A 17,060-nucleotide genomic window follows, 5' to 3' on the forward strand; every position below is an offset into this window, starting at 1 on the left:
GTTAAGAGAGCTCTGGTATATATTTCAGAATGGTTCTTTTCCCTCCTCTTGCTGGAAGCACAAGGGCATTTTTCTCCAATGTTTATTGTGAGAAGCTGGTTGAACTCCAGGAGGTAAATCTCACAAAATGTTTAGGATTCCTATGACTGGGCCCCCCTGGACTTTGAATTCTGAGTTGTCTACACTTAGCCTTCAGCAATTTGTCAAAACAGTTCAGGCTTTCCTACCCCTGCACTAGCTCCCATGATTGTCATGAGGCTCTGATCCAGTAAGCTGCAAACCCCTACATTTGCCCATCTCCATCTAGTCTTTGGGGCAGCAGTATCCTGTGTATCTTCTCTACCCAAGAAGACCCATTGATGTTTCAGTCTGGTAAGCTTTTACCTCAGCAACTTCTAAACTTCCTTACATGTGAAACTGAAAGATGAAGTCCTGACATACATTCTTGTGTACTTAACATTGCTCAGGTTATGCAATTTCCACCTCTTCCTCCCCGTAATTTTCCTTTCCTTCTTCCAAATTTCTCATTATATATAATGTGGTAAAATTGCTCAGCTACTTCTCTTAAAATGGTAAGATTATGAATTATTTACATTTTATTTTCGCATTATATATATAGCTGACTTCAGTTTTTAATACTTTTCATTGAGGTATAATATAGCAAAGTGCATAGCTCTTAAGTATCAAATTCATGAGTTTTGACAAATACAAAGCTTGGCTTCTGATATCTAACTGAAGCATATCACTAGGATATCTTACTAAAGTAAACTGTTAGTGTTCAACATAAATGTATCATTAACAAAGTAAGCTGTAATTTTTGCATTATTACTACCATTGAGGCATAAGAAAAAAATTCAATACAGCGTAACTATATTAACTACTATCTAGAAAAAACTGAATAAAATCCTACACACAAAGATCAAATTTGACCATTTGAGTGCTCTGTTTTACTACACATAAACCTTCTGAATTATGAGTTAACTAATAAAACATAGAATATTTAAATATTGGAAGTCACTGTAGATTCCCACAAAGTTTTGACTAAAATGAAATAGAAATATCTCAATAAAATGAAAATGCTGAAAATATATTAGGAGGAAATTATGAATCTATAAGATACTCTTGCAAAAGAAAATTTACAGTAAAAACTTCCAAGTCATACCTGAATGCAAGATTTGTAAAATTACCAAGTGAATCTGGTTTTTCCACTAAGGAGGAGGATTATGTAGAGTGATTTACACAGTTGCCTTAAGATCCATATGATGATTCATCATTTTCAGTACAATCTGTAAAAATAACTTTATTTCTAGGATCCTTTGGCTACTTCCCTGCTATTACTCTGATACTTCTAGTTCTCTATCGGCTTTTTGTGTAATATTGCTTTCAATTATTCTACCTTGACTTTGGGTAAATTACTAAAGTTACATTTTGAGAGAGCTGTATTTCTTTCTGACTTAATTACCTCTGTAAAATGGGTATAATGTAAAGAAATGATGAAATAAATACTTCTGTGTGGGTGTCCTTTTAACTACTAAGGAATATGTTTAAATGATTACAAATAGTTGATTATACAATATTGGTAAAACACCAAAAATGATAAATTATATAAACCTGCAATTGAAATGCTTTAAGGAAAGCCAGAGAATGAGTTCTCGTAATATTAGGTGAATAAAGGAGAACCAAAGCGGCAGAGAAGAAACCCCAACTTTTTATAGCAGGGGATCCTTCTGAGCATGTGAACAAAGTTGTAGCACTCCCTGCCCCAAGCTGATTTCACTTACACACAAAACTTAGCGTATCATTTCAAGGTACTCAAGCCATCTGAAAGTCATCTATGTACACTTTCAGGTTTCATATAAATGAACAATTACTTTGGGATGCGGAATGATCAGTAAAAATGAACAAAAGTAAAAAACTGCCTTTAAAGGCAAGTGGCAGAAAATCCCATGCCAAATATATAGCTAACTTCCAAAGTCATATATGAGGATTAAGTTATCAATTTTAATACATTTTATTGAAAAACTCATTCCAATATTTCCAAAAATTGTCCTACATACTCACTGCCACTTTTCATACATTCATACAGTCTATGATATATGTGATATACAAAAGAACAACTCATAAAATATCTGTCAAGTATTATAATATTATGCCTATGAATAATCACTATACTAGTTACAGGCATGATAAAAGATACTGGTGATAATAAATTTTATAGTAACAAATATTTCAAATATTTAAACCACCTTTCAAATGGTTACCATTGCTGAAATTATATCCAACAGTGTTCGTTGGCTCTCAGTGTAAATACCTTAAGTTCAAAATTTATTTTAGCATATAAAAATTTTGAATAGAGCACTTGCTCCCAGTTTGTACACTGGTTAGCACCTTTCCCCAGGTATGTCAAAATTTTGTTAATTTTCAGTGTTCAAATGTAACAATGGCCAGGAAGCCCTGTGAATTACCATAAGCAGTAAGATAAAAGGTATAAGTAACATGAAGAATGTTAAGGGATTCTTCATTTCGACCTCTGGAGTTTATTCTGGCAAACCATGAAATGGTTCAACTATTCAAAGAGCATATATTTTCCTAAATGACTTATCATGCTATGAGAGAAAAGATAAACTTAAAACTTCAAAGAGATTCTATTCCCTGAATATTAAACATGCCAGCCTAGGATAATCTAGTAATTTCAAATGTGTCCAAATATCTAGTCAAAATTTTATACTTCTATCCCTCACACATATAAATTAATTTTTGTAATGACTATTGTAACAAACACCAATTTTAATTAAAAATAATAACAGACATTAGATGATCATTAATCTTTTTGCTAGTTTTATTATATTATGTAAGACTTGTATTTCCTCTGCTGAGAAACAGCAATATTCTGTTTTAAATTTGTTCTTAAAAATATATATTGCACTTTAACCTCTGACAGTTTAATTAAGAAGTAGGTGAGTAAAAAACAAAATCATACAAGAAATTATAGTTTTTATTTTGCTTTATAATCAGCAAAGAGCTTTGTGTAAAAGCAGAACTTACAATAGTGCCAATAAAGCAAATATTTACAGTGTCACTATTAAAGTCTTACCTCTGAAGGAAGATTCAGTGTATTGGATGCAAATATTATTAATCTAACAAAAGCACACTCCCCTCCTCCCACTCAGCTGAACATTTTTAAGCTAAAGGGTGTTGGTATGAAATGCTCTCGTGATTTCTTTCTTAAGATAAAATACATGGAAAGAATGCTTGTTCTTGAAGAACCTAAACTTGGTCACTAAACTCTTCCATAATGTTTCCAACATGACTTGAAAAATCTCTACGCTAAACCAAGAATCAGAATTCCAAGATAAGCATTCTTTTTTAGTTTTTCTGTAGTTATTCTCTTTCACAATTACAAGTACACAAGTTGGTTGGTTGTCAGTATGATTTTAAGGCCAGTTGCCTGTCTTTCTGCTAAGATACTGACCATGCATTTACCTGAATTATTTTTAACTTTTGTTACATTGTAGTGAAATACATTTATACTGACCCAGAATTTGCTCTTCTACTTTTTAATTCCCAAGTAGGTAAATACTCTAGAAAGCTCAGTATTTTTCACTTAACCAATTAGTAAGACAGTTTTGAATAGCTATTTGTAAAAACAAATACCAAGATTTAGACCTACCTAGCAATATATTAAACATTCAAAAGACCAAAAGGAACATAAATAGAATGTATTTATAATATAAATACATAACACAGAGACATTCATTTTTGGCACCACCTAAAATAATATCCAGCAGTACCTTTCAGATCTTTGGGAATACTCAAAATTTGTAACTATTAAACTCTTACTTTTTCTGCAAAGGAACACTAATTCACAAATTTGAATTGGTATTTCAAAAGCAAAGTATTTCCTTTTGTACTTCTTAATTTGATCTACAGAATGAACACTTATTCAAAGCGTTAATTAGCAGCCAATGTGTTAACTATATTTTTACATTTTAATCCTACCAAGAATTGGTTACGTCAAATAGTGATTTATTATGGAAAGATACAGTTTCTTCTTAAACAACCATGTACCAATTGCATAGATCTGATCTGAGAACAAAGGTCAAAGTAGAGAGTTACAAAGGCATTTAATATATGTTAACTGAACTGACATAGACTGTTGAGGAACAATCTATCTTCAGTAGATGTTCGTGTAAACTTACAGGGAAAGAACAGTCATTAGCAAAAAAGTTTTCTTTAAAAATAGGTTAAGCTAAGAACAATAGCTTTTAAAATTTGTTTAAAAATAAGCCTAATAAACAAGAATACAAATTTTAATTCAAAACTTAGTTCTTTGAAATGCACTATTTTCTTGCATACAGCAGAAAATACATTTTTCATAGTTTTTAACATTACATGTAAAATGAGGCACTAGTTAAACATATTTGAATATATGCACACAAACAGGAGTTTCAGTCTCATCCATAGGCTTATATTTGCTCGATGGCTTCTGGATGGCAAACTGTTCACAAAAATAAGTCTTCTGAAGGAGGTGCATAAGAGAAACCAACAAAGGCATCATCTGCCTCCAGTACACTGGCATTCACTATAGAATAGTCAGAAGACACACACACAGAACATGGAACTGTTTCTTCTGTAAATGCTGCATCAAAGTTCCTGATATCATCTGGTCCTGCCTAAAACATCAAAAGCACACTATTATTCACCTTAGTTTCATTTTTATTACCATTAATTTAGTCCTTTGTTAAAACCACTTTATGAATTTGTATATTTATTCCTGGCAAGTTTAGATGTCTTCCTACTTCATCATTTCTTTGAAACAATTTCTGCTTTTCCTGACTTTTATTGTTTAGGTGAGACTGTCTGTCCTTCTAATAGTTAAGGTTCTTGTGAGCAGAGGTAAGGGTAAGGAAAGCTAGAATAGAAAGGACTTACCTATGTTAATTTGAATCTCAGGCCCTGCAACTGCAAAGGCACCCTTTCTCTCTAACCATCATCACCTCTAAGTTTAGAAAAGGGGCTCACATAGGTTTTCAGGATAGCATTTTGCATTTCAGCTTCCATAAAATGCCTGCCTATCCAGTTTTTCATTCTGGGTAGGTGAAGCCTCATGATGAAGGAATGAAGGGGTGTAAGTAGAATTGTGAATAGTGTGTTCTTCTTGGTGCTAGAGAGGCCATTAAGCACCCAGCTATATGCATCCAGCTATACATAATCCTTAGCTCTGGGGGCCTAAGGTGGCCAGGTACCTGGGAAATGAAGCATGGTGGCTGCCTGGAGGCAGTGTTTCTTAACCTTCCTTTACAAATCTGATAGAAATGAATTGGCCCTCCCATTCCAATGCATTTACAGATAAAAACTGGGATACAAATTCAGGTAATTCACTCTTTCTTTTTGCATTTACAGTTTTATTATAAAGGATACAACTCAAGAAGAGACCAATGAAAGAGACGGGGGACAGAGCTTCCATATTCTCTCCCCAGAATCAGGGTTTGCAGGTGATTCACTCTTAAAGCCCATTCCTGAAACTCTAGGTTATCTCTGCCCTAAAGGGAAAGGAATCTTTAAAATGTTCAAGTCATCAAGTATAACTGAGGTGAACAGATAGGGATTCAGAGCAGATATTATAAGCCAAGGATACAGTTAGTCTGTAGGCCTACAAACAGAGCAGAGACCAAAGAAACCCAGAATGCTATATCCTTCCATGTGAGAAATTCACCAAAAGAGGAAAAGGAATGCTAGAAATTATATTTATGTATACGTAAAAAATGTCACATTCTACATATAGCCCTAGAAGCATGGGCTCTGGAGTAAGACTAAGGTTTGAATGTTGGCTGTGATATTTCCTAGCTGTAATAATTCTTTATAAAAATTGCCTTTCTCTGTGAGTTTGTTTCCTCTTCTGTAAAATAAGGAATAAGAACCCTACTGCCTACCTGTTAAGGCTGTTGGGAGGATCTGATATGTGAACACATAAAATTCCCAGAATCTGACATACAGAAGGTGCTCGATAAATGATGCTAAATGCTCTTTTACTTGACTTTATAAATATCTTGTGAATGCTCTTATGGCTGTGGCTAGTGCTGCCTGGGAGGACTGGATGGTGCACGTGAAGAGTGAGTGGCGGCTGTCTCCATAGTGCCTGAGCCCAGACTCTACTTCTGCAACGTTAAACTTCGGACAAATTAAGTTTTTCTGTGCCTAAATTAACTCATCCATATTATGTGGAAAATGACAACACTATTTCATAGTATTGTTGCTGGGGAAGTAAACAGGTACAAGTATTGAGAACAATATGAAAATATCTACTTCATCATATTCCAGCGAACTTTTTGATCTTTGTTAACCTGTTAGGTGAAAAATGGTAATCTGTTAAGAGTTTTATTTTGCACTTCTTCAATTTTCAGTGAGTTTGAACATCGCTCTGTATATTTAGAAGCCATCTGTATTTATTTTTCTGTAACTGTATATTTTATGTCTTTTGTCCATGTTTCTACTGGTCACTGGTCTTTTTTTCATATTGACTGATAAGAATGCTTTAGGTGTGGAGGAAATTTTCCTCAGATATTTCTAAATTGTATGTGGTCAAATTCACCAATTTTTTTGTCTCTTATGTTTCCGTGGTTATGGGTATTGTAAAAGTTATAATTAATTAGACATAGAAGAGCAGGGATCCAAACCCAGAGGTATATGATGCTGAAGTCAACACCATTTCCATCTCCAATGTTCCTTATAAGTCCCTACCTCTCTAATGTGCTTGACAACACATTTATTTGGATAACTTAACTCAGTACAGCTCTCAATATAAAGAAAAAAAATAATTCTTAAAGGTTCTAGGTTCCCACAGCAAACCCTAAAAATTAGGGATGGAAATTGTCCTTAATGAAGTCACTTCTGGATGAGCTATATGAAAATAAGTCAATCTACAAATACTGCCATATTTATAGATGTACATACCTATTAATTAATATAAGCTATGTACTGAAATAATATTACAACAAAATCTGAGTAAACAGATTTCTGAAGTGATCTCTTTATCCTGCTCTAATTTACTAAAAAAGTACTTGAGTTTCACAGAAACACCAAAAAAGTTTGCATAAACAAAAAACAAATTACCTGTGATCCTGCAACCCCAAAACAATCTTGGTTTATATTTTCTTCCAGTCCTTATCTGCTACTTTCATCACCACAGTCATAACTCACAAAAATTATAATTTCCATGCTTTTATTTAACATTGTAAGGATTTTTCAAGTGTCTGCTCATTTTTATAATTATTATTATCATTATTTACTTAACAAGAAAAGGAAATAGAGCATAATGACTCTGAAATCAGGCAGATTTGAGTCCTTGCTCTACTAGTTTTTAATCCAGCTATGTGACATCTCTGAGTTTCTTCATTTATAAAACCTATATATATTAAGAATAGTAGTAATAGTAACATGGTAGCCTATTTGAGGAATAAAATTATATACTATAATGCATAAAAAGTATACATGCCTATATACAGGAAACTACTATCAGTAACACTTTTATTGGTGATTATTAACAATTTCCCTGTTATATATTTATTCCCCCAAAATTTACATTTTTAATACTGTACATGTCTTTGATGCAGCTTTCTGCTTAAAATTCATTAGGTAAAATGTTTGCATCAGTAGATTTAACAATTCAAGCTCACATGAACATTTTTATAATACTACCTTACTTTTCCAAAAAGGATATAACAATTTACATTATTATTAATAATGTTTGCATGTACCTAGTTTTATATCAATCTAGAAAAAACTGTGCATGTGTGTTACATAAAATGCTGACTTATAGGTATGCAAATGATACCTCAGTTACTTTAATTTGCATTTTTTTTAACCTGTTGAATTCATCCCTTTCTTATACATGCTCCAAAGAAACACCTCACAGTTACTGTGCTGAAAGACAATTTTGTCAATCCAATATAATTATAATTTTACTGGTTGTCTTGAAGTTATTGGTTGTAATGGGCAACCCTGAGTGACATATTTTACAAATATTTAGGTACTGATGCAGTTTCATTCAGGTTAGATATTGAGAGCTATTGCTAAAATTATGATGAGCTTCAGGTCTACAAGTCACCATTTTACAAAGAAAAATTTAGATATACATACCACATTTGGATTAAATGGCGGTGGAATCTTCTTTTGTATGAGGTCGGTCCAGCTGAGTGATTCAAAAAAAGGATGATTCTGAATTTCAAGCTAGAATATTAAAGAAATACATATGTATTTTTACTAACGTTGAAAACATTAAGTATTCACTGAAGAGTTTTATGAAGTCAAACCACTTTGTCTTTCAATAATTCTTTTTGGGTATGTGTTTTTTGTGTTATTCATGTTGCAAAATGGTGTACTGGAAAGACTACCAGAGCAGATATGAAATACAGTCAGTTACTCAGAATGACCAACTTAAGTTATATCCTTTTCACAGTCTTAATTTCCTCATAAATAAAATGGGGGTAACATTTCCACCTTAGATACTTTACAGGCTGTTTTAAGGATCAATAGAAAATATGGAAATAAAGTGGTAAGAAAAGAATAAAGCACTACACAGGTACAAAGAATTATTATTGCTATCTGAATGAGAGGTAAAGAAGTTAGGCATGAGAGGCTGACACAGTGGGACAGAGGTAGAATCAAGGTGATAAGAGCTCTACTACCAAAACGATATTTCACTCTGGGTTGGTGCTATCAAAGCTGGCGCAGTGCTGATTCCAGCTTTCTTCCTGCAAGGTGCCATGAGACTGTATGAAGTAGTTTACTGACCAAGTTTGTTGGTTTAACAAGACTTCTTAGAGAAAGAGATGTCTGACCAGAGGTGTGAAAGGTGAGTAAGAAACAGCCAGACAAAAGAATGAGAGGGAGAAAATTTCAGGCAGAATATGAAGGCCCTGAAGTAGCAAAGATATTTTTTTGGCTAAGAAAATGAGAGTCCAATGTGGTTACAGTATAGGGGATTGTCACATAAGGTGAAACTCAAGAGGTAAACAGGTCATAGCATATTGGGTCTCACTGAGAATTCTGGATTTTATTCTAGGGTTATGGGGAGCCATCAAGGAGTTTTAGGAAGCAATGTCACAAATGTGGTGTCTTAATTTTGTCTGTTTTTTAAGAACACTCTGACTGTAATGGAGGAATGGACTAAAGAGTCATGACTAGATAAAGGGAAAACAGCTCCTGCTGTGGCTAAACAAAAGATGACAACGGGAGGACAAGAGTGGGAGCAGTGGGAGCAGAAATGTGTCTCATTCTGGGAAAAATTAAGGAGGCTAAGACAAGAGGACCTGGCTCTTTGTTGAATAAAGAAGTAAGGAAGATAGAAGAATCAAGAATGACTTCCAGATTTCTGACGTGAGAAGGAAGATAGCAGGAGTTCAAATTTGAACCTGCTGTGTTTGTTCCACGGGGCAGTGTTGAACAGGCAGAGAATTTATGAGGCCAGAGTTCAGAAGAGTGAACTCTGGACTGAAGATACATAAGTGTGAGATTAAGACATGGAGATAACCAAGGCCACAGGGCCAACTGAGACTGCCCAGGAAGGGCGCACAGTAGAAGAACAGAGGTTTTTAGGACAACCAAAAGGGATCGCAACACTTCACAGGTTGAGGAAGAGGAGCTTACACAGGAGATTACGGAGAAGTGCCCAGACTTACAGAAAGGAAACCACGAGGTGAGTATGCTCTTGCAGAAGCCTAGGGAACAAAAGAGTGTTGGAAGTTTAAACGCTGCTGAGGACACAAGCTGAGGAATAGAAGTATCCAGCAATTCTTGTACATCTTTTGTGTTAAGCTGAGAAATGAGGAGTTTGAAAAAAAGGAGAATATGGAAACTTTCAACAGGTTTGGCTACCAAGGGAAAAAGAGTATATTAACTTGCAGGAAAGTAGGGTTGAGGACTTTTGGTAAAAAGCAGGAGACTTGATAACATTTAATTATTGATTAGAAGGAACCCAAACAAAAACTAGCAGTTATCTGTGCAGGAAAAAGCACACATAGGGTTCCCTGCAAGGGGTTGGGAACCAGTGTGCAGACAGAAACTGACCTTTAGTACTATAATAGGAAGAAAGAAATGACAGGAGCAGGTGCACATATGTCTGCAAATTGGATAGCAAGAAGCTGAGGCAGTTCCAATCCACTGACTCTATTTTCCCTATAAAACAGAAGGCCAGATCATCCGTTAAAAGGGAAGAAGGAAAGGAATCTGGGGATTTGGAGAGAAGGTCTGGAATAGCTAATACAGGAAGTAGGAGAGTAAGCTGGAGAGAGAAAGAAGAAGCATTATCACACAGTGGTAAAGCACAGAGACAACTAATGACTATGACTTCACAGTGCTTCCCATATGACCAGTTGTGCAATTTTCTTCAGCACTGTTCAGCAGTTCAGAAGATTAACACCTGGATTCATCCAGGGATGTGATTTCTGCCATGAGTTCAATAAAAGGACTAAGGGGCAGGGGTACAGGGATGGGCTGTGTGTGACATGTTAGCAAGACTCCCTGAAACAATGGCCGTGGGATCCAAGCTGGAAAGATAACTGTTGACAGAGCTCCCTCTGGAATTGGAAGTGCAGAAGGGGAAAGGCAGTAGCAAACAAGTTTATTATTCTCAGGTCAAGTTCTTGAGTGATAAAGAGCCCCCAAGAATTTATAGAAATTTAAATGAGTTTGAAAGTTCATGTTCCTTAACTGCTTGTGAATTTACTGACACACTAACATCATTGGTAACTCTACTTGCTATTTAATTATCCTGAATTTTTTAAAAAACAGACAAACCTGCAATTAAATAATTATCTCAAGGAGGTGTCACCAAATCTCACAAGAAAAGTGATTTAATGTTAATTTAAGGAGAAATGGCATTACCTCATGCAGTCAGAAGTCACTAAATAAATTCTTGTTAAAATAATTTAAAAGCTAAGTAATCAAAAACATTACCATACAAGTTTTTAAAAAGAGGAGAGGGGAAGGAAAATTCTTATAAATGAAAGTTAAATAAATTAATAGGGTGTGAAAGCTGGACCTTGGGGCTAAAGAAGAGAGGATCAAATTGTTATGAAGAACAAATGAAAAAAATGGCATGTGTCAGTGTATTAAATATTATAAGTTCTGTATAAACACTGGTGAAAACTGTTGAGACAAGTATGATTCTTTTTCACAGTGCTATTTAAAAGCTATATTCTTCTAATTAAATATCACATAAAATAAGGATTTATCTTCAAATTTTAAGTAAGCTTAAATGAAGTGGATACTAGGAAAGATGTACATACAAAGTCTTCTTTGGCACCAAGTCGGTTTTGCCTGTCTTTTTCTAGGAGTTCTTCCAGAATGGACCAGGCTGTGAGGCTCACTCCTGGCCTCAAATTTAGGGGCTTGTGAAGAATATTGTCATACATTTCAGCAACGTCTCGGCAATAAAAAGGAGGCTGACAAAAAAAAAGGAAAATAAAGTTAGTGTTACATGATATATGTCAAAATGGCATTAAAGTATGTTGGATTTGGCCTTGCTATACAGGTTGCAGTCTGAGCCTAGACAGTTGTAGAAATACACAGTCCTTTTTGGGTATAGGTACATCTTCAGGGTGGCTTCCAATGAAGAGATTTAAAATTCCAGTGCAATGCAGGGCTTAATACATGTCCATTAAACGAATTAGGGACAGTCTGTTCAATAATACCTTGCAGAGAGGTACAAATTGCAGAAAACTTGTAAAAGTATCTGTTCGAGAGAAAATAACCACCAACCTCATCATAGGCATGATAATAGAATTATTTGAAACAAAGATTCAACACAGATCAAACAATAAGTAATTTCTTGAGACTTCGGAATAAACTAACTAAAACAGATTTCTAGTAGAGATGGAAACCTTTGAAGATAGCGCTTCTTCCCAAGTACTTGTGGCAGTGACAGCCTTATGGGTGTACTCTGCAGAATTAAAATCCTACTGTCAGAGCTTGATAAGAGGAGGAGAATCCTGCACTCACCTCCTCACAGACACATCAAGGCTGCAACCAAAAACCATGCAGCTCACTCTGGAAACAATCTAAAAACTAGCAGAACAGTTCTTCTATTGCTAAAGTTCTAAAAAACAACCCACATTAAGAAGGGTAGGAAGGGCAGAGATGCAGTCAGGAACCAAGCCCCGGGTGTGGTGACCTACAAGCAAGAAGAATGTCACAGGCACAGAGGCCCTTTCTGAGGAGCAAAGCAATCAGGCCCCACGTTGGGCACCCCCAGCCCCAGGGATCTGCACCAGGAAAATGAGCCCCCATGACGCCTGGCTTTGAAAAATCACAGGCTTAACTCCAGGAGCCAGAGGGCTACAGGAAACAGACCTCATTCTTACAGGGCCAGTGCACTGCATCTATCACTTACTCTAGATCCAGCATCAGAAGCACTTGGGTTATGTGTGAAGGGGACTTACTAATTTTAGGGTGTGTGCTAGAGCGGCAGAGATCTGTAGGAACTTTCTTCTGGAAACAAAAGTGTTGGCAGGCACCATTTTTCTTGCCATCCTTCAGCCTCAATGGCCTGGCAGTGGGAGTTGGTTTTGACACTCTCCTTGCAAGTACTGCTCATTCCACCCGTGTTCTCCTCCAGACCTGCCTCAGCAGGTGCCCTACCACAGATGGCAGCCTCAGTCACTACTGGCATCCCCTCAATGTGACTGCTGCCACACCATACCCAGGAGTAAGCCTCAGTAAAAACGAGTGCTCCTCCAAAGCAACTCCTTCGATTAAAAAATGGGCAGAGGACATGAAGAGACAGTTCCCCAAAGAAGAAATTTAGATGGCCAACAGACACATGAAAAAATGCTCCACATCACTAATCATCAGGCAAATGCAAACTAAAACCACAATGAGATATCACCTCACACCAGTAAGGACGGCCAGCATCGAGACTAAGAACAACAAATGCAAGGATGCGGAGAAAGGAGAACCCTCCTACACTGCTGGTGGGAATGTAAGCTAGTTCAACCATTGTGGAAAGCAATATGGAGGTTCCTCAAAAAACTAAAAATAGAAATACCATTTGACCCGGGAATCCCACTCCTTGGAATTTACCCAAAGAATACAACTTCTCAGATTTAAAAAGACATATAGACCACTATGTTTATTGCAGCACTATTTACAATAGCCAAGAAATGGAAGCAGCCTAAGTGTCCATCAGTAGATGAATGGATAAAGAAGATGTGATACATACACACAATGGAATATTATTCAGCCATAAGAAGAAAACAAATCTTACCATTTGCAACAACATGGATGGAGCTGGAGGATATTATGCTCAGTGAAATAAGCCAGGTGGAGAAAGAGAAGTGCCAAATGATTTCCCTCATTTGTGGAGTATAACAACAAAGTAAAACTGAAGGAACAAAACAACAGCAGACTCACAGACTCCAAGAAAGGAATAGCTGTTACCAAAGAGGAGGAGTGTGGGAGAGGGGAGGGAGGGTGAAGGGAGCAGGGATTGAGGGGTATTATGTTTAGTACACATGGTGTGAGGGTTCACAGGGAAAACAGTGTAGTACAGAGAAGGCAAATAGTGAATCTATGGCATCTTACTACACTGATGGACAGTGACTGCTCTGGGGTATGGGTGAGGACTTGATAATATGGGTAAATGTAGTGACCACATTGTTTTTCATGTGAAACCTTCATAAGAGTGTATATCAATAATACCTTAATAAAAAATTTAAAAAACGTTTTAAGGTAAAACTAATTTCTATATTTAAGAGAGTTACAGCCTTGTTTTTATTTTAAATAGGAAAGAAGTACTTTATTCTTTACTTTTTAATATCTAACTTTATTTTGTAATAGTCTTATTAATGAAGCAGATGAGTCAAATGTTCCCTTTTGAATCAATTATATTTTATATACAATCATAATATTTTATACTTTCAAAGTTCTCTAAAGAAATTCAAAGGATTTGGAAGTATTGGGAAGGCAAATACCAGGCATTTAAAGAAAATAAGGTTTAAAGTGGTCACTGGATGTTCTAAGTCACTAGCATAACCAGAAAACCAGATCTGTTTAACAGCCCAGGGCAAAGAGAAGATAGTGCTAATGTCATAGGAATTAATCTCTCTTAAGAGAGCACCATAACGCAAACATATGCTGAATTTCACAGAGTTTCCCAGTCTTCTGGAGAAATACAAACACACAACAAAAAGCATAATTAAAAAACAAGTCCCAGCTCAGGTCTCAGCTGATGGTAGTATTCAGCCTAGTGTGAACAAGCAGCATGGAGCATGAGTGCATGGTTCCCAGCATAAGGCTGTGCGACACTCCTGGGACCACAAAGGGAGTCTAGAAACTATTCTGAGAATTTCAAAAACCTAGAGAAAAAAACATATTATTTTTATAAGGATATGTAAGCTAGATAGAAGGCCTAAACTGTTTGCGTTTTGGGTGGAATGCTATTAACTCAATGCAGTAAAACAACTTATTCATGTTAATCAGAAACTCTGCTTGGCCTTATGTGTCTTTAATTAATACAAACTGAGGAAACTGATTACATAATAGACATCATTTTTTTCCCAATGAAATCTTCAAGACATGGCTTTTATAGTGAAGAGAATAGAGGGTTCTCAGTGGTAGAAAAAGTGCAGCACCAGTGTACTGCACCATTAATTAAATATTATAAAAATAAAATACAAGGCAAAAACCAAAGCATTATCTCTTGATAAAAATAATTTTTCTTTCCATCTTCTTGAAGTCAGGCAAGATGATTGAAGTAAACTGAATAAAAGTAGGTAAATTTAATGTTATAACTAGGTGTCTCTAAAAAATGCAAGTGGGAAGAGAATATCTGAAATAGTGATTAGTATGACAAAGAAATAACTATGTTAAAAACTATTAAAAAAATGAAAAATTTTTCTTTTTGTGCATATCTCTAATGTGGTTTTGGATTCATTAACCAGGTTACTACTGTTCTGTTAGTGTTTCTAAGAGTCCATGAGATTACTGAAAGAGAGAAGAAAGAAAACTCAATTATAATATATTGTAATAATAATGAAATAGAAATACATACCAATCCATACAGCATTTCATACAAAACAGCACCAAGGCACCACCAATCCACAGTATTATCATAGGGCTGTTTTCTGATTACTTCAGGTGCAAGGTACTACAGAAAAGATTAAATATTAAAGCAACTTAAACAACTCAAGACAAAATTTATGAATAATTGAGAAATTTAACAAATACTGCTACCATCACACTAAAAACACATAATCTAGATTTTTAATTGTTTGGGTATTCCCATCCTATACCAGTGGTTCTTAGGCAGAAGTACACTTCAAAATCAACTGGGACACCTTTCAAAGTACACATATTCAAGCAATTCCCCCAGAAACTGTGATGCAGTTGAGACAAATAGAAGAGAACAGGAAATGTAGGATCTGTAATCCTAAATATGTAAAGTACATATCTGGGGGGAGGAAGTCTTTCACAAGATTAATTTGGTTTAGAAATTTGTCTAGCCATTACTCAAAAATGTTTCTCTTGAAGAAAGAATTCTTAATGTGGCAATTACAATGAATTCTTTTTCCTTTCGGTGAAAGAAAAAAGAATGAACTGCATTTTTATTAGAGAATCACAATAGTAATTCTCTAAGATATTACTAGAGAAGTTGTGTAAGTTATTAGATGGCTATTTACATTCTAATCTATAAAGTATTTAAAGTCATCACTTCACATATATAATATAGTGAATTTGAATTTTAAAGCCCAAAAATATGTATTTTCTCTTCCCATTATGAGATAAGGAAATAATTTCTTAAGCTTTTTTATATGGTCCAAAGAAAAAAGCAAAACAGAAAGGGTTTAATAACTTCTGGTCACACTTTGATTTAGATGACCAAAAACACTTGTGCTCCCTTGCTAAAAACTATGGGACTTAAAGATTTTGTTAACTATGATATCAACATACAGTCACAAAAAGTATTTCTTCATACATAAACCAAAACAGAATGGTTACAAATACAGTTGACCCTTGAGCAATGTGGGGGTTAGGAACACTGACCCTTCTGGTGCAGCCGAAAAATCCATGCATAACTTCTGACTCCCCTAAAACTTAACTATAAATAGCCTACTATTTGATTTTATGGTTGTAAATGATACAATGGACCAGTATCTACATATACTTCATGTATTCATAACATACCTAACTTTTCCTTAAAATTTTCAATATTTCTAGGCCACATGGTTCATCTGTGAGTTTTTTCAAATTAGCACAAATCTCTACAAAATCTTCAAATAAATTTATGGAAAAAAAATCAGCATATAAACAGACCCACACAATTCAAACCCATGTTGTTCAAAGGTCAACTATATATGCAGGAGTTAGGGTTAGATTAGAGAAAGGGAAAAAAATACAATTTCAAAGTAAGTATTGTTATTTACAGATACTTTTAATTAAGTTTGTGATCTTGATTAGAAGTCTTATGTGAGCCTTTTTATCACATATTTTCAACATGGTATTTGGAATATTCTATAATAACAATGAAATACTATCTGGCACCTGAGATTGCTTTTATAAATATATTAAAATTAGGACAATGTGAAGTGTGTGTGTGTGTGTGTGTGTGTGTGTGTGTGTGTGTGTGTGTGTAGTAAGAATAATAAGGCTTTAACAAATTGTAAAGATGATTATTACTGTCTCAAAAATACATTTTCTGCTAGCTAGCATGATTAGACAAAGGGATGTTATGGTTAATAAATTCTGATTTGTGACCACCCCCCCAATATTAACTGCTTTATTTTCTTATGTTAAAAAAACAATATGATTATAAAATATTTTAACCATACAGAAAAAATAAAAAAATATAATAGAAACAAAGTTGTCACCTACATGTAGGCAATGTCGATATTTTGCCATAGTTACTTTAGCTTATTAAAAAAAAGTTTTACTAAGATGTTTGCACACCATGCAGTTCACTCATTTAAAGTGTACAACAGTTATTAATAAATTTACAGAGTTACAAACATAACAATAATTTTAGGACATTTTCATCACTGCTTTGTGATTTTTCTTTAAAGACT

General features: G+C 35.0%; 2 protein-coding genes across 4 annotated transcripts in view; both read right to left on the reverse strand.

Moving 5' to 3' along the window:
• MCMDC2 (minichromosome maintenance domain containing 2) overlaps positions 1 to 8,229 on the reverse strand; it is a 59,356-nt gene extending 51,127 nt beyond the window's left edge. Inside the window, exon 1 of the mRNA XM_057498025.1 lies at positions 8,140 to 8,229. The gene's annotated coding sequence lies outside the window, so the exon portion shown is untranslated. The remainder of the gene's footprint in view (positions 1 to 8,139) is intronic.
• Positions 2,978 to 17,060, reverse strand: part of SGK3 (serum/glucocorticoid regulated kinase family member 3) — a 176,961-nt gene continuing 162,878 nt past the window's right edge. For all 3 annotated transcript variants that reach the window (XM_036886222.2, XM_036886221.2, XM_057498026.1), the window contains exons 14-17: positions 15,050 to 15,145; positions 11,289 to 11,444; positions 8,140 to 8,229; positions 2,978 to 4,673 (exon numbers count right to left, since the gene is read on the reverse strand). In XM_036886222.2, the coding sequence (XP_036742117.2) occupies positions 4,503 to 4,673; positions 8,140 to 8,229; positions 11,289 to 11,444; positions 15,050 to 15,145 (513 nt within the window). In that variant the 3' untranslated portion in view covers positions 2,978 to 4,502. The remainder of the gene's footprint in view (positions 4,674 to 8,139; positions 8,230 to 11,288; positions 11,445 to 15,049; positions 15,146 to 17,060) is intronic.

Source organism: Manis pentadactyla, chromosome 3, assembly GCF_030020395.1.
Source record: "Manis pentadactyla isolate mManPen7 chromosome 3, mManPen7.hap1, whole genome shotgun sequence".
Lineage (NCBI taxonomy): Eukaryota > Metazoa > Chordata > Mammalia > Pholidota > Manidae > Manis > Manis pentadactyla.